General features: G+C 28.8%; 1 protein-coding gene across 1 annotated transcript; it reads right to left on the reverse strand.

The window, feature by feature from the left end:
* Positions 1 to 5,373: 5,373 nt before the first annotated feature.
* LOC105125040 (MLP-like protein 328) lies at positions 5,374 to 6,454 on the reverse strand. The gene is made up of 2 exons (XM_011025324.1): positions 6,168 to 6,454; positions 5,374 to 5,846 (listed from the first exon to the last, which is right to left on the reverse strand). Exons 1-2 carry the CDS (start codon positions 6,352 to 6,354, stop codon positions 5,581 to 5,583), a joined length of 453 nt encoding a protein of 150 aa, XP_011023626.1. The 5' UTR covers positions 6,355 to 6,454; the 3' UTR covers positions 5,374 to 5,580.
* Positions 6,455 to 19,382: the final 12,928 nt, after the last annotated feature.

Raw genomic sequence — 19,382 nt, forward strand, 5'->3', positions numbered from 1 at the left:
TGTGTGCTCGCTGAGGAGAGCGACAAGCCCAGTGTGCTGGTTTAATTTGTGTGTCATGTACTCTGTAAGTTTTATTTGTGATGCTGTTGTGAGATCAACAACACTATTAAGTAAAGTAAGATCTGTAGAGTATTAATTATTGGAGTGTCTAATATATAAATAAAATATATTGTAAAAGATTACACTCCTTTTCAGCAAATCTTTATGCCAACCAAACCGCATTCCTTGTCTCCCTGTATTGTATCAAAGCTATTCATTGTTTTTTAGCTCTTTGCTATTTCTTAATGATTGTTGAATGGGATTCAACTCATGCAATCCACTTTGGACCCGCTCTTGGCACAGATAGTAGCACGTGGCTCTTGAAAATTTGATTTCAAATAATAGAACGCCAGGCATGGGCCCTCATGCCAGATTCGGCGCATCTCTCACATAATTTATATTTTAACTCAAATAAATACAAAAATTTATTAAAGAATACTGGACGAGGGTCAGTGAATTTTCTTTATTGTTGTTTTTAATATACTTTTTTAAATAAAAGTATTTTAAGATTAAAATTTACCATTATTTATATTTAATTAATTTTAAAATAATAGAGATGATGAGATTTAAAATCCTAAATACTTGTTAATTAAGTCTTTGTTAATATATCAAAAAATTATCTTAATTCAAAACATTAAAATGTTGTGTGAAATATAATAAACGATACACCCAAAAAACAGGTTTCTTCAGTGGAAAAACTTGACGCAAGGTCCAGAAGGAGATGACATGTACAATATAGTAAGTTAACAACACATCGTCCCAGGTGTCTTCTTCACGTACAAAGACAGTTTTACCCTCAAATGCAATCAACAGATTTTCAAACATGACAAAGAAATGAAAATTAATTTCTTAAAAAAAATCCACAATTTTTAAGAAATGAAAGAAATAATGCTTGAGTATTTGATAATTTCTTATAAATTTTAAATTTCTCAAAATTACAATCTTGAACGTTTTTCAAATCTTAGCTGTTGATTAATTTTAATTTTTTTATTTTTTAAAAAATTTTGCATATCATGATTTTATTACTGTATTTAGATTTTCTAATTACTAGTAAGCTTTTTCAAGATTTTCTTGCATTTTGAGTATCCTAACTTGAATTGTATTAAATAAAATTAAAGACAATAAAACACAGTTTTTTCTATGGAATTCTAATATTTGAAGTAGTTCTCACTTGAAACTTTTTTGTCGCTTTTCTATTTTTTCTTTTAACATAAATTTTTTCAAAAAAAAAGTAGTCTTCTTAATTAATGTATCCTTTAAAAAAGTAGTCTTCTTAATTAATGTATCCCCATGTTGGATTAAACTATAAAAAACATATATTTTTTATATAAATCTAGATAAAATGCAATTTCTTATAAATAAATATCTAGTTAATGATTCCCAAAGTAAAATTTATAACCCAAAAATGAAAAATTTTATCTACTTAGTAAATTGTTTTTAACAAACTAAAACTCTTAAATAAATTTTTTTTTTGTTATTCACAATAACTTTTTAATCTAGAAACTTAAATAACTGTTTTATTTAATATATAATTTTAATTATTAAGATATGAATGATAAATTTAGTTCTTAATAATTTTACAGATAATTATATGTTATAATGGCATTATTTATTGATTTTTTTTCATTGAAAAAACAATATAAGAAAACAAGAAATAAAAGCAGGCCCAGAGAGCCAGGTCTTCGGTTCAGCAAGGCCAGGGCCCAGGAACTATTTTGGATTGAAAAAAAAATTAAGAAACACATTATTATTAAAATTACAATTTAACTCATAAAATCATGTATCTAACATGTAAAATTAGACTAAAAACTTCAGACCAGTAAAATCAGACTTAACTCATGTAAAATTGTTAAAATTGATAAACTCGGTCTGGTTTTACGAGTTTACTAAAGTTGTTATATAAACTAAGTCAGATTCAAATTTGACCTTAAAATATCTATTGATCAGTTTTGCGAGATTATGCATATCTTTCAAAACCGTATATTGGATAAACCTAAAATTTTATAGAAAAATATTAAAAACATAAAAATATATTGTTGTTGCTACCTAATTTTTGATCCATGTTTTTGATAAATTTTTAGAAAAAATAAAAAATAGGAAAAAACAATGAAAAACCCCAAAAAATATATTTTGATATATTTACATTGTTTTTAGCATTTTCAACGTCACCTTAGAAGAATATAAATTTTCAAAGGTATTTTGAACGCGTTCAACTTTTAACGCGTTAATTTTACAATCACTGATTTTTCTTGTTGAGTCGACGTTGATATTACTTGTTTTCTAAAAAATTCAAAAAAATACAAAAAAAATCAAAATTTACAAAAAAAAAAGAATGAAAATAGAAGGAAAAAAAAGTTAAGGGACTAGTTTGAAAATATAGCAAAATTTTGGCTATAAATACTAGTCTACAGTAAAAGAGATGAAGAAGGACAGCCAGAAAATTAACAAGGGGGCAATAGAGAAAAAACCCTAAAAAAGGCCCTAACCCGATACTCTGATTTTTCAAGAGCAGAGCCGTCGCCGCCCCTCCAACGGTGGTTTCCTTTCCCTTCTCCACCCAGCTATTCCCTCTCCCTGCATAAAAGAAAACCAAAGCTTTCCCCTTCCCTTGGTTTTTGGGGAAAGCAAATCGGAGAGAACCAAAGCCAACCAGTCAGCTCCTTCTTGTGATTGAGTCCCTCATTCTCACCATCTCCCGGCCGATACCCTCATCTGCTTCTCCCTTGCTCTCTGTCAAGGCAAACTAGAGCCACCTCCCCTTTCAGTGACAAAACCGAGCATCTCCCGACCTTCAATAGTGGCAGTTTCTGCCCATCCAAGACAACCCCTTTATCTCCCCGCAGATTGGCCTCCACAGATGCTAGCCACCACCTCCAGCGAGCTTTATCGTTGCCCATAATCCATCATCGGTGCAGATCGATGTGCACCGAAACCAACCCGGAGCAGCCCGAACACAGCAGCCACCCACACACGGGTGAACTCACAAATCGTCTCCTTCCACATCAACTGACCCTCCGTCACCAGTTCAAACCCATGTAGCAGATCTAGACTGCAAGCCAACGGCCGGATTTGCCACCAGCAGAGGGAAACGAACTGAGAGGAAGAAAAAGACAAAGAATGGTCTGATCTAAAGGAAGGAAACGATTAAAACCCATTGCTATTTGTGCGTTTTCTTTTTGTTGCAGGTGACAGATTTCCTCGCTGCTGGCAGGAAAAGGAAGAGGGGAGGAGGCTGTTACAACCCCCCTATTTCCCAATGTTTATCACGGTGGCACGTGGGTTAATGGCGGGGGGGGGGGGGGGGGGGCACACGCCGCCACTATCCCTACTAATCCAGGAGCCTACCCCGCATTTCTAGAATGTTCTGGGCTATTTTTGTAATTTCTAGTTTGGTTTAATGTAATTTTTGTTTTATTTTAAAATGTAATAATTTGTAACATGTAAATGTGGCATGCGGGTGTATGGAAAAAATAATAAAAAGAGATGAGTGTGTGCTTGTATTTTCATTTATGTTATTAAGTTATAAAAATAAAAAAGACAAAAAGAATTAATTGTTTAATTTTAATATGGTTAAATATCTCAAGGACAAATAAAATCGTGTTATATTTTCTATGAAAATGTAAGAACATGTTTCAACATATTCTGGAATTTAATAACTGATTTATTAAAACCTTAGAATTTGATTAATATTTCAAATGTTCAAATCACATCAAATCGCAAAGCAGCTTACCTTAGGTAGGGTGTGCTAGGGATGCTAATACCTTCCCCAACCACAACCAGTCCTTTACCCTCGAATCTCTGACAAAGACCAGTACATCTAGGTTTCCTAGTAACCCTCAATACAATACTAGGCGGTGACTTCCAAGAACCAATCAAGCAAACACAACGAAAAATCACCAAATCGCTGCTCCGGGGACATGCGACAATTGTGATAAATATTCAGGTCAAATAGAGTTCGAAAACATAATATTTCAGAGGTTTAAAGTTAGTAGACGAATCTTGTCAAATATATCAAACTAAACCTTCGTGTACTGTTTGGGACATATATGGAGTAACTGATGGAATGTTTCTGTGACTAAAGTTGGGCTGAAAACTAGACATCTGAAACTTGCCAATCATATATTGTAGTTTCAGTAATTCATCCAAATAAGAGAAAACAACATGTTTAAAATCATGACTCAAATCTATCAAGAATATTCGAAAATTAGAGATTCGGGTTACATAGAGGAATTTTAACATGAAGATTTTTTTTATTATTTCATTTTTTATTTAATTTTGAATAATTATTTTGAACTTGAAATTTTATTTTAGTGTATTAGACATTATTTATGAGTATATTTTATTATTGAATTTATGTTAGTTAAGTACTAGTTTAAGCTCATTAGCTTTCAACCCAAAATGAGATTTTTAGGTTCATGTGTACTTCCTACCATTCAGTGATTTTCTTGTATTGAGAAGTTTTGTTTTAAGACCTTTTATTTCTCCATGACATTAATTTGTTGATTCATACTATTTATTTAGATCACTCATTGATTGTAATATTGTTGCTCATTTTATTAAATTTTGATGTAATTTAATTTCTTGGCTGAAATTATAAATATATAATTAGTCAAAAAAATAGTTATAATTTTATTATCCGAGTTTATATTGTATTTTTCATATCATGTCAAAAAAGCATTTTTAACAATCTTAAATGGACATTGTTTGGCCCCATCATGGAATATTTCAATCCTTCGAATGAGCAATTGTCTGCTAGCGAAAGCCACAAAACAAACCATGCATCCAGAATAACCTATATCGATATGATTATTAAAGATGGTGGTTTTTTTTATGTTTTCAATTTCATCCTCCATTATTTACTTGATTTTGAATGTTGTTATAAATTATTTTTATTTATTTTTTATTAAATCATCACAATCTCAAACAAGCATCATGATATTTAATTTACGTTTAATTTTATAAGTGTTTATTTTTGTAATCATAATTACATAAAAATAAAAAAAATTCTACTCAGTGGAGTCCATTTAAACCATGAAGTCTGAGTCAATGCAATATGTTTTTATCTCGATATTAAAAAAATATAATATTGAGTTTTTTTAAGTCAAACCATATTTTTTACCTGTCATTCAAATTATTAAAATTGATAAAAATTGATAAACTTAGTCCGATTTTATAAATTTACTAAAGTTGTGATATAAACCAAATTAAATTTAAATTTAATCTTAAAATATTTACTGATTAATTTTACAAGATAAGATATATGTTTTAAATTATATATTAAACAAAATTAAAATTTTACAAGAAAATATTAAAAAACAGCCGAAATAACATTACAAATGAGGAAGCGGCCGCAGCTTTAGCTTCTACTTTTATTTAATAGTTTTGTAGATTACACAAAGGAAATATAACAAGAACTCCTCACAAATCACACGCCTTGATGCAATGAAACTCGTTGCACGAAAGCTTAGATATATATTATGCAAGTACTAGCATGATCACAAACATGTGATGCTTATTGGTCGAGATCGATGACCCCTTGCATTACTCCGTGCAAAGGGCTTCGTCCATGTCTTTCGTCATATGAACCATAAAATCAACATAAATCTCCGGAACCGGGACTTCAGGATGGAGTTTCTCGTACTCAATGGTCAGTTTTGCCAAGCAGCCCGAGCCTTTGGGTGTAACCTGCCAGATGGGCCTATAGACCTTGTAAATTTTCATGACATCTCCTTCCAAACCATTAAGAGTTACGGTCTTGTTCTCATCATCGAAGGAAACCTCCTCTTTAAAGACCCCGGGTTTTCCTCCTATGGTTGCATTATGGCACAGAGAGTATTAGATAATAACATCGGTTGTTAAAATTGCACTGTTTACATAAACTGACATGGGCGTGCATTCGAAGAAGCAGCAGCAGCACCAATAAGAGTACTTGACTTTCCTTATCGCATGCAATTATGTTAAGAATGTTAAGAATTTCTGTCCAATGAACAGTCAAATTCTATAACCTTAGAGAAAAATTAAAGCAGATGCATGTAACTAAATTAACATTTGTGGTTAGTTCTTTAGCAGCTTTTTTCATCGAAGTAACAGAATTAAAAGAAAGCGTGCACGTTTTAGCATTGCCTTACCGATTGTGTACTGCCAAATCCTGATAGAGCCCGCAGTCTCCCAGTCACCTGCATGTACATCAACTCCTTGAATATGCTTGGAAGCATGTTTGGGAACATGGAAGGACTGGCTCCTCCACACTTTGTAGAACTTCTCTGCGGAGGACTTGAGTTCTAATGTTGTCTCAATCTTTCCATGTAGTGCCATTGTTTTCTATATCAACACAAATATTCTATGCACTCTCAAAGAAAATAATGACTGGGTAGAAGAGCTAGGTTGGACAGGCTTTATATAGAACATACGAAGAGTAAGTCCTGGTTTCTGAGAGAAAAGGTGACGTGCCTTCTGTGTCTTTGTTTTGCCTTTTATATTATAATCGGGCCCCGTGATTCTCGTTTGGTTTAATGATCAGCATATTGGTTACCTGCGTGCGTACCGTCGTAAGCCTCATTAAACTGTAACTTAGGCAAATCTGATCATTTATGGTACGATGATATACCATACTTGCGGGATGGAACTTGATGTGCCTAGCAAAAAACAAACAGAGAAAAAGCCAAAGGGCATGATTTAACATCTCTAATCTTATTTTTAAAAAAAAATACAATCACTTGTTGTGCCACCACCTTAAAAAATATAAGCAGTAAATTTTTTTATAAAAATCAATCGTCAAAAACTTTTTTTCATAATTTTTATTTATTTATCATTAAATTATCTAACTATTACTCCACTATAGACTTATTTTGCATAATCAATAAAAGCACCAAGCTTGTCAGTTATAAAATTCCATTTTTATTTGAAGTTATCAGTAGAGCATGTGATGCTTTTAATGCTTTGTCGATTCTAGTCACTTAGCAGTGGATTCTTTTATTTATTTTTGAATTCATCAAGAAACTCCACCCAATTTATATTGAATTTAGATTGTATCTAAACGAGTTGTGACTTTTGTGGTGGATTACCCTCATTCTCTTATTTTGCTAGGTGTTCATGTATTTATTTTTTCATCTGTGATTACTTTTCAACATTTTTATCCTCGTTTACATCCAATATTCTGGGATTCTCAAATGGCTTGAAATTTAAATATAGAATTCATTGAATCTTCTGAAGTCTTCGCCACCAAATTAAATTTATTACTTAATTTTAGTTCTATTTTAAATATTTAAGTCTTGTAATGGATATTTCACTCCCAACTTTTTATAATATATTATATTATATTCATGTATTTATCTATTAGGTTTACATGTTGGTGAAAAAAAAATAAGATGCTTAAGTATAAAATGCATCCATAACATATTAGTTTAGGCTTTCGAGTTAAATATGATTCCCATTGATCATGTATACAAGCCCTCACACACACATTAAGATCCTTAAAGGACTCCCTAATACATATCTCAAAAACAAGTGATAGCATAGCCAATGATTCGGTTGAGACGAGTGGATATAACAAGTATATTTTGCATAGTCAGTGGTTTAATATATATTGGCTAAGATGAGCGGTGTTGATTGCCTTTAATGAGAAAAGTAGAGAGCTAATTGGACCGATCTTAACGAAATATCATTGTAAATGATTAATTGAGTCGTAAAACATGGTTCTTGGGTTACGAGTAGAAGACGGGCGCATGTTCTTAGATGAACCATCTTTTGTAGGAGTTGTGAGCTTTATTGTAATATATACTCATGCGATGAATATTGCCGTGCTTTGAATGTTGAAAATGCTTGTTTTTGAAGGAGTGTTTAACGTGTTCAAGTGTTACAATGTATATAAACTGGTTGATTATCCAGTGCAAATCTTTCCAGCATCATATATTCTGCCCGAATTAATTTTCCAACATTACAATTATTATTATAACTAATTCCGAAAACTTATTTAGGTACAATTAAAATAGCATGTGTCTTTTATTGTAGCAGAGGTGATGTTAGGTAGCTGTTCCCTTCAATTTCATGTGGGAAATATATTTTTTCTAAAAAGCTCGTTCTTTAATTTATTTATTGTGAGTTTTTTCTTAAGTTATCTATAAGTTGTCGGCATCCATTATTAGTCATGTTTTCCCTGTAGATTCTTACAAAAAAATATATAAAAAAATATTGTTGCAAATTGTAAGTAAAGATTCTTAAGATACTTGCACTCCATGTACTAATTTATTCATGTCTTTAACCTCTCGTCGTAATTATGATTCTTTAACTTACAGTTCCCCGTACTCACATTTGAATTCATAAAGTATTGTACTTCTCTTTATATTTTGGTATGAAATACACTTCACCCTCTATAGTTTATAAGTAAATTAATTCTATAATTTGTAGTAAATTAATTGATCTATAAGGGATACTAAACTCTAAATTAAATTCCAATTGTAGATATCAAATTAATTCTATAATTTGTAGCAATATTAATTCCAATTGTAGTGAAAGGTCTTCATTTGTTAATTTAGATGGTAAGCTTCGCGTTGCAGAAAATTGTAGAGTTTGAGATTGATATTGCGGATGTTTTAATAAGGCAGTAGTCAAAGTGGAATATTTTGTAAAGTAAAGAGGGCGAAATATACTTTGCCATTAACTTTTTCATAGGATCTGGATATATATCCCCAACGAGAATAAAGAATAAACCATTGTCATCGCCAGAGCCAGGGACTTAAGAATTGGAATTAGGAATTATGGACAGAGTTTTCAAACATGTCCTTGAATATTTAATATTTTTAAGTTAGTCCCTCCAACGTCATTAATGAAATAAGAGTTTGTAAGTGTAAATTAAAGTTTATTATTATTATTAATGATCAATCTTTTTATTTAGCATATAAATTCATCTATTTTACAGAAGAGGAAAAAAAACTATTTTCCATATAAATAATATAATCTACCAAGTTAAAAATAAAATAATGTTAAACATCAAGAAAATATGATAAGAAAAAACCCAAGAATATGTACGAACGTTTAGATTTTTAGGGCCCGTAAATAAATTTACTTTGAGATCATTTAACAGTTCATTTTATTCTTAAATATTTTACTTGTAGTGTTTTTTTTTTATGTTTAACATTACAATTAAAAATAGAGTTGAAACAAAGAAAATGTTCAACTTATCATTTCGAATAATTTTTTTATTGACCGATAAAAAATTAAATAATATCAATTCTTTACATGTTATTTCTTATTTCAAATTCATTAAAAATCATAACCCAGGAAATTTTAATTAATTACATGCATCAATAAACATCTACAATGCAAAGCATAATAAGTTTAACAAGCCCCTAAAGAATTTGATATTTTGGTTTCGCCAATGAATTTATTTTTACTTTTAAAAATATTTTAAAAAAATTTAAAATTTTTTAATTTTAAATTTTAAATTAATATTTTTTGATATTTTTAGATTATTTTGATACACTAATGTCAAAAATATTTTTTAAAAAATAAAAGATATTATTTTAATATATTTTAACTGAAAAGTACTTTGAAAAACAACTACAACCATATTTTTAAACACACGTGGTGCTATAAATCAAATGAATTTTTTTTCTAAAAAAATGAAAAAAAGTTAAATAATTTTCAAATTATGGATATAGTATATTATAAAAGATAATTAGTTTGATGTGATGTTGAAATACAAACAGGTAACATAGACATATCTTCTGAAACGGGGCTATTCGTGTCAATTTATTGGGATTTGCCAAATCCAATATAAATTTTGGTTAAATTCATTAAAATAATATTCTTAAGTAAAAAATTATAAAACTATTATTTTTTCATAAATGGTTTTTTCATCGCTGGAATTAAAAAAACAAATACAAGAAAGAAGCAAATATAAGGTTAGCCAAACGAAGGTAAAAGAGGTGTGGTTTTAACTAATTTTGGAACCTTGATTATGTTTGTGATTCAATTCAGCTAACTTTCTTTTAGGCACATATGTGCTCCTAATTAATAGTGCTTTAAAAGTTAAAATTGCCAAAAAAATTACAATTTATAATATATGGTCATAAATAAATATTATTAATTTTCAATACTAAATGAATTTTCGTTACTTATTTTTTTGTATTATGTTTTTTGGTTGCATGGTACTGAAAAACTAAATATAATAAAAGAAATCAAAATTAAAGGGAAAACTTATAAAATTTACCTATCACTGAAAATCAAAACCCAGCTAAAAAACAAAGAAATTGAATGAGATCAATTTTTTCTGATATAATTTGATGCGTTGCTTTAAATTGAATGAGATCAAAAAATTTTGAAATAATTGTCTTCATCTTCTTCTTTTTATGTTTCCTATAAATTAATTAAGTTGCTAAATACCGGTCCTCATATCTTTTCATTTCTTGCAATTGAATCCCAATTCTTTAATTTTGTGAACTTGAGCATGTTGATTCAAAATCTAGAGCTCATTTGAGCTAGTTTTGAATTGAGTTCAAAATCTAAGAATTGTCTTGGTTCAAATTCGAGAATCTTGTTTTATAAAATAGAATAAAATAAAAAAATCCAACAATTTTAATAAGATATTATTTATACATGTTTCTAAATTGTGAACACCATATAAATTGATATATTAGCAATAACTAAATCTAATAAAATAAAAACACAATAATTATAAGATATTCAAATAATTAAAGGAAATATTCAAGTTTAAACCTCATAAAATAATTATAAATTAGTTTATTAGGAAGATTGTTTGTTAGAAATGTCTTCGCTCTATTTCGTTAATATATCCTAACATCATTAACATGTGTTACCAAGAAACTTCCATGATTGAGATATAAAGAAAAAAATCGTTAATATATCATAACATCATTAACATGTGTTACCAAGAAACTTCCATGATTGAGATATAAAAAAAAAAATCTGATTATGAGCACACTAGTGTGGAAAAGAAAAGTTAATGTAATTTATGGCACATCCCTCACTTCACGATTAAATGATTTTTTATTATGTTTGTTTAATTAGTTATTTGGAGTTATGTTTGCTTAATTAGTTATTTGGAGTCTCCATCTAATATTTTGATAAGCTATAAAAAACCTACATATACTAATCGTCATCAAAGATCCGAGAATAAAAAACTAGTTATAACTAAAAAAAATATTAACATCTCTAACACATTGTTTTATAGTTTGATGTGATTTAAAAATTTAAAATATTAATCAAATTCTAAGATTTTAATAAAATAATTATTAAATCCCAAAATATATATAAAAACATATTATTATATTTTCATAGAAAATATAACATAATTTTATTTATTTTTAAGATATTTAATCATATTCAAATTAAACACTTAATTCTTTTTATCTTTTTAATTTTTTTTATTAAATAACATAAATAAAAACACAAACAAACACATCTCTTTTACTATATTTGTTCTTCTTTTCCTTTTTTTTTCTTTATTTTTCTTTACCTCCACATTTCAAAAATACAAATTCAAAACAACTAAACAAAAATTACATTACACAAATTTCAAATTTACAATAATAGCCCTAAAACAATCTGGAATTTGCAGGGAAAGCCTTCTGCACCACCGGAACAGTGGCAGCACGTTGTTCTATGCGCCACTGTCACTGGCGGCGCGTGGGTTCACGTGCCGCCGCTAACACAACCCAAGAGATGGGCGGATCTGGGAAGCTTTTTCATCCTTTCCCCTTCTGCACCGATGTTAACAACTACTGTCACCTGCAAAAAGAACACAACGCCACAACAGGCTTTGCCTCCCTTCCTTCTCGGTTGTTTTTTAGATTGGCTTCCCACATCTCTGTTTGGGTTTCGCTTTCTTCTCTGTTTCAGGTCGCCGACATGAAAGAGGAATGGATGGGATGAGAGGGGTGTCGCTGCTAGAGGCAGTGGCTGCCTTCTATGAAAGCCAATCTGTGGTGAGATGAAGAAGAGAACAGGGATGGTCGGGTCTTCACGAGCTGGCGGCTGGTTCAGGAGCATGGGCTGTTGGGTCTGTCGGGTGGTGTCAAAGGGAGAAGGTGAAGAGTGTGGCCCCAGCGCTGCTGCGGCTGGCGATTTTGGTCGCTATAATTGAGAAGACCGAAGGAGAACAGACGCTACTGATGGGGGAGCTTTATTGTGGTTGACAATGAGGGCGGCGCTGCTGCCGCTGATGGTGAAGACTGGTTGAAAGAGGGGGAAAGTTGTTTTGGTTCTCTATGCCAGGAAGGAAAATGGAAGGGAGACACCTGCTTTTGGTAAATGGAGGGTTCAGTTCAGAGAGGGAGGGGCTGGCGCAAGAGAGGGACGACTGCTTTGATCTTCTGGTGCTCTTTTGGCCAAGGGAAGGTTTGCAATGAGGGAGAGAGTGAGATGAAAGCTTGGGTTGCCTTGAAAGTTGAAAAAATGAGAGGAACGGGGGGCGGCGGCTGCCTGGTTATTTCTTTTTTTCCAAGGGAGCGGCGGCCTATTCCTTCTTTTTTCAAAAAGAGAGGTCAGCCCTGTGGCTAAGGAAGAAAATCATTAGGTCTAGGTTTTTTTCAAAGGGCAGGGGCAGCTGCCGGGGAAGAAAAGGGTTTTTTAGGTTTAGGGTTTTTCCTTGTTTCCCTCAATTTTTCTCCCTCTTTTCTATTTTACTGTAACAGTATTTATAAAAGAAATATTCCTAAGTTTCCAAACTGGTACCTCAACTTTTTTTTAATTTTTTTTTATAATTTTAATTTTTTAATTTTTTTGTTTTTTTTAAATGAGGAATATCAATATTAATTTAAAAAATTAGTGATTATAAAATTAACATAAAAATTTAAACATGTTTAAAATATTTTTGAAAATTTAAATTTTTTTAAGATGATGTTAAAAATACTAAAAATAATATAAATATATTAAAATATATTTTTTGAGGGTTTTCATTATTTTTTATTTTTTTTTATTTTTTTTTAAATTTTATCAAAAATATAGATAAAAAATTTGGTAGCAACATAACTTATTGAAAAAAATCTTGAATTGAAAAGGATTTGAAAACACAGACCCGCGCATATATATATATATATATGGGTGTGTGTGTGTGTGAAAAGCAAATTTGAAATCTTCGTATTGTTTGGTGATAAACCAACAAAATGCTGCATGGTCTTGATAAAAATAAAAAAATAAAATAAAGGAGGAACAAGGTCACCGTTATTATTGACTATGCATCATTTACTTTTGCAATTAAATATATTATCTATTCAAATTATTAATTTATAATCCTATTCAAATCTTGTATATGAAAGCTGACTGGAGTATATGATCACCATAAAGAAAACGAGTGAATCTGATTAAAGAAAACATTAACAGCTCGGAGACATATCTTCATGGTGTTTGGTGATAACTTTTTGTCAAACCAACATAGTGCTAACGAAATTATTCAAACTCCGTACAAGATTTGGCAAATCTCAATATTATACGATAGTGTAATCACTTCATATATCTCATTGCCTGAACATTTTTTGGATCGTCATATCATTTTAATAACAAATTAATAATCTATCTTTCTTCAAATTGTTTACCTAATACTATCATTGTCGACTCATTTAACACGATTTATCACTCGTTCAGGAATAAAAAATCAAGGAAGGAAGGAAGGAAATCGCCCAAATAAGAATATTTAAGAACACCTCTCATGAGTGCAGCTTGCTTTTGTAAGTTTCTATAAGTTATAATGCATAATGTTTACGTATATGACATCCTTTTTCATGGTTCAATTTTTACCCTAAGACTATTATCTTTTCATAAATAGTTTTTTCGTTGCTGAGATTTTACCAAAAAATGCAAGAAAGAAGCAAATATGAGGTTAGCCAGACTAAGGTAAAAGAGGTGTAGTTTTAACTAATTTTGGAACCTTGATTATATTCGTGATTCAATTCAGCTAACTTTCTTCTAGCAACATATGTGCTCCTAAATAGTGCTTTAAAAGTTAAAATTGCCAAAAAAATAATAATTTATAATATATGGTCATAAATAAATATTATTAATTTTCAATACTAAATGAATTTTCGTTGCTTATTTTTTTATTTTATGTTTTTTGGTTGTATGGCATTGAAAAACTAGATATAATAAAAGAAATCAAAATTAAAAGGAAAACTTATAAAATTTGCCTATCGCTGAAAATCAAGATCCCAGCTAAAAAACAAAGAAATTGAATAAGATCATTTTTTTCTGATATAACTGTCATCATCATCTTCTTCTATTTATTTTTTCTATCAATTAATTAAGTTGCTAAATACCTGTCCTAATATCTTTTCATTTCTTACAATTGAATCCCAATTCTTTAATTTTGAAAACTTGAGCATGATGATTCCAATTCTAGAGCACATTGGAGCTAGTTTTGAATTGAGTTGTTCTGATTTTATATTTCATCAGATTTAAGTTTGTATCAACATATTTCTAACCTAAATCTTAACCCATAAAATTAGATAGGTTTGAGTCAACCATAGATTCAAGAATCTTGTTTTAAATAATAGAATAAAATAAAAAAATCCAACTATTTTAATAAGATATTATTTATACATGTCTCTAAATTGTGAACACCTTATAAATTGATACATTAGCAATAACTAAATCTAATAAAATAAAAACACATTAATTATAAGATATTCAAAAATTGAAGGAAATATCCAAGTTTTAACATCATAAAATAATTATAAAATATTTTATTACACGGGGGGAAGTAAATTGTGTTAATGGAAACTTAAATGAAACAATTCACTTGAAAGAGAAAAGGAAAATAATAAGTGAAGGCCTGACCCTTGGATCTTCCAACGATAATCTTTTACCAATATTTTATTGAAAAAGCGGACCTCCAGTTATCTTGTAGCTTTTTAAGTCTAGTTATATATCTTCATTCGTATTCTATCATTATACAATTTAGTAAATTTAAATTCTCAAACTCATGGATATACATGCATGCATTTAGCAATATTTTTCAAAAAAAAAATTATTAGATTTATGTAAAAAAAAATCCATGAAGCTAATCGTAGTAGAACTTTCTTATTTAAGAATTTTACAAGTACATTTGTTTTTAGATTTTCTTTTTACATAACAGATAACAAAAGAATTAAAAATATATATATTTCATGACATGATATTTTAAGTGAAATTCTAGTCTCAGCTAAATAATAATTTAAAAAAATTAAAAAATATATTAAAACTTATGTGAAAGAAATTTAATTTAAAAATTAAAATTTTATGATGTTTTATCTTTGTGTTTGTCCTAACAATTTCTTACTGTTGAAAGTGTAAAACCACTTTAATTTAGGTTTTTTTTTTAATTTTATAGAGTAAAAAATAATTTTTAAAGTGCTATCAACCTTGAATATTTACCAACAACATCACATCATAATCACAATCCAATCACTGTCAAAGATTATTGTCATCGCACCGCAGTCACTTCGCCAGCCTATCATATGATTATTGTCATTTCATGGCAATCACTTCGCCACCAGTACCATCATTGTTTATCATTATACAATAACTACTACCATATTTTTATTAACTAATCATCATCTCATTATAACTCGTAAAGGCCACCGCAGGTATCAAACGACAACACTTCTTATCATTGCGGATGTTGATCATCACAATCACTATTTTATTATAAATATAATTATCATATAACTAGCACCATCAACCAATAAGCTTTCGTGGCCTCTTTTACTTCTTTTTCTATCACTAAACTATTATAAAAAGCAACGATCTCTCAAATACTAAAATGAGAATGAATTACTAGAAACAAATATACAGCCCATAGAAAGCATAAGAAATAGCGGCATGATTGACAAACAAGGGCAAATTCTTCATTAAAATAAAAGCAAAATCTAATATTTAAAGCAAGGTATTATAAAAAATATTAAATCATGGAAAATGATGAATTTTTTTATATTCAATATGACAACGAAATGGTTACATGTAGCTCTTCGATCTCTAATGATATTTTTAACGTCATTCGCTGGTAAGACAAAATCCTCAGCGTTCGATTTGTCCCACGTCCATGTACTGGGACAGAAAATTATGTTGATATGACTGGGTAATTAATGGAGGATGACAATGCCACGTCAAGTTTCTAAATGATTGCAGAAGCGTGGGCCATCTGGCATTTGTTTACCTTATCTCTGGATCGACAAACACGGAAAGGCCTTGGATATGGAAGCTGTCATAATGAATAAGATAATATTTTCTATAAGAAATTAAATGTGGATTTAGTGAGGGTGGTTGCATAATTGATGGCAATGCCAGATTGCCACCATAAATTATTGCAGCTTGTTTGAAATGCTACAAAGGAAAACATGATCTTGATAAAGTGAGGGAGCAAACTTGTCAGGTTACCATCCTTTACAGGGTGAAATCACGGGGTGTGGGGGCGCTATCTGAGTATGCATTTATTTTCTTGCTAAAATCTTTATATTTTTATGTTGGTTAGATTTGCAAAGAATACAGTGCTTTGGTAATGACACGGGGTCCTTCCGACAAGGGTAAATAACACGTTTTGTCACCATGTGTGTATATGTATATATTATTATACCATGTGGGTAATACTAGATATTTTACCCACGTGTTATCACAAATCATAAATTTTTCCTAAAAAACTCTAAGCATGCAGGTTATTTTTTTTTAAAAAATAAATTATAAATAGAAAAGTTCCTGTAAATATCTAATCAAATAAATTAATAATTATTTATATAAATAAACACAAAGAAAGTCGCTAACCATAACCATAAGAAAAACTAGAAAAATTAATAGATAAATATAGTCCAAGATATTTAATATTATAATATAGGTCATTTATCAAACTGTGTTTAATGAATTTATTTATGAAAAATAATTTATAACAAAAATCAACATACATATAAAAAATTTATTAAAAAAATTATATGTAAGGCTGTACGTATTAAAAATATTATTAAAAAATAATTTTATTTTTAAAAATAAGTCCAACCTGTATAAAATATAAAATAATATAGATAAATCACACTAACCTCATAAAAAAAATTTGTATCACAAAAAATTATAATTAAAAGAATAAGACTAAGAATAAAAAAAAAATATAGCCCATAAAAAAAAGCTAACATTAGATTGGTAAATTTAAAAGAAAAAAAAACTTTAACAAAATGAAAAAAGAAATCAAAAGAGTGAGAATTAAATTAAAAAATAAAATAACATAAACTTTGATTGAATGATAAAATTAAAAATAACAAAACTTTAATAAAAGAGTCGTGGAAAGAAATCAGAAATTAAAAGAATAAGTATCAAATCTCAAACAATGACATCAGATAAATTGTAATTAAAAGATGAAATTAAAAACATTAAAAACTTTTCTAAAAGAGTAAAGGACTCAAATAAGCAATTAAAAACCTAAGGACATATATCAAGAAACGAACAAAAAAGAGAGCTAATCCATACTTTTCCTGGAAGAGAGAGAAAAGCAGGAAGAAAAAAAAGAAAGTTTATCGACAATGAATCGTCCACCAAGAACCACAACCCATGGCACCATAAGAAAGGGGATGAGGCGACACTTCTAATAACATGACAGGACAATATATTTGGCCATAAAAAAATACTGCAGGTACCACCTAAATAACACGAATGTATCTCATGCATCAACATCTAAAGCGCCATCTACTTTTTGATAAAAAAAATCATTTAATTAGAGCGAAATGTCCAAAACAACCCTCGTTATCCCAACATTTAACCAAAAAACCCACATGAAAAGACAAAATTACCCCGGGCTCTTTCCTTTTTTTTTATTGAAATAACAAAAATATCATTTTATAATCTTGAAAAAAATACAAAGATATTAAAACCATTTGTTAGATGTTCATTTTTTTTACCTCAAGAGCAAGTAATTACACTAATTTTTTTTTAAGAAAAAAAGAAGGTAGCAACCTCTGGCAATCCTTTAATGATCAATTAATGTCTTGGAAATGACTTTATTATCCCCATAACCAGGGCTTCCAAAATCCTCTTGAAATGATAAAATCAACATTACACTGTAATAATATAATATCTTTATATCCACAGTGAATACTATAAGATAATAGCAACACATTTTACATTTTTTTTGTTAATGTTATATATTGATATTGTACGGATAAGATAACACAACACCATATTATATATATGTATCAACAAAATAGCATATACTATATTTGTGAAAACAAACAAGCAATGTACACTATATTTTATTTTCCCCCCTCTTTATTTGAGGAATTCTAACTACAACCCTTTAATGAAATTCATTAAATTTTTAATTAAATAAATAAAAATAAAAAGATTAAAAAGCTTTTGCATTCTACTAAAATAATACTCAATTAAAAAAATTGAATTATTAAATAAGTTTACATATGATATGGTTTTACATTAAGATCTTATTTGTTTGATGAAAAATGTTTTCTTCTCATGTTTAGTTACAATGTGAAAAACTAATCAATGAAATTTGTTTTCCATTCAAAGAAAAACATAGATTTTAGATGGAAAAAACTGTTTTTTTTTGTTTAAAAGATTGAGAAACTCTTTTTATAAATGACCCAAAAACTAAAGTCATACAATACTTTATTCTATATATATATAATTACCAATATATTTATATAGGAAATAATGATACAATACTTTATTCTATATATATATATATATAATAAATTACCAATATATTTATATAGGAAATAATATATTAGAATATATTAATATACAATATAAAACCATATTAATTTGATATATTAGTGTACAAAATACTTTAATATACATGATATTTCTAGAAAATACATTCAAATACAAAACATGTTATATTATACAATAATCATACATTTTAAATCATATAAATTGAGTAATAAAATTAGGATACCATAAAAAAATTATTTCCAATATTCTCCAAACACCAAAAAATAGTTATATGTCTATAATATTATATTTGAAATATTTATATTATATGTATAGTTACATTTTATATAATAGACTATATATAAATATATACGATACAATATATTTTTTTCACCATTAAACTTCTTAGATCTGATTATTTTCTTGTATTTTTTCAGATAATTACATTTAATATTCTATATATGTTAGATAAGTTTGAAAAAAATAATAATAAGTGATTTTATAACTTATTTCTCATGGTATAGCTAAACACGAAAAATATTTTTCAATTTATTTTTAATGATATTATCAAGTATTGTAAAGTAATTCACTTTTTAAAAATCTACTTTTTATAGAAAATATTTTTTTAAAAAATATTTTTCAACAAACAAACAACTTATCCAATACAATCTCAATACAATATTATTTACTCAGTATATACTCAATAG

This window comes from Populus euphratica, unplaced genomic scaffold (genome assembly GCF_000495115.2).
Source record: "Populus euphratica unplaced genomic scaffold, PopEup_1.0 scaffold1.1, whole genome shotgun sequence".
Lineage (NCBI taxonomy): Eukaryota > Viridiplantae > Streptophyta > Magnoliopsida > Malpighiales > Salicaceae > Populus > Populus euphratica.

Excerpts from the sequence above, each read along its gene's own strand:
- LOC105125040 (XM_011025324.1), bottom strand. The coding sequence starts at position 6,354 with ATGGCACTACATGGAAAGATTGAGACAACATTAGAACTCAAGTCCTCC. Across the intron at positions 5,847-6,167 it reads GATTTGGCAGTACACAATCG|GAGGAAAACCCGGGGTCTTT; the intron begins GTAAGGCAATGC and ends ATGCAACCATAG.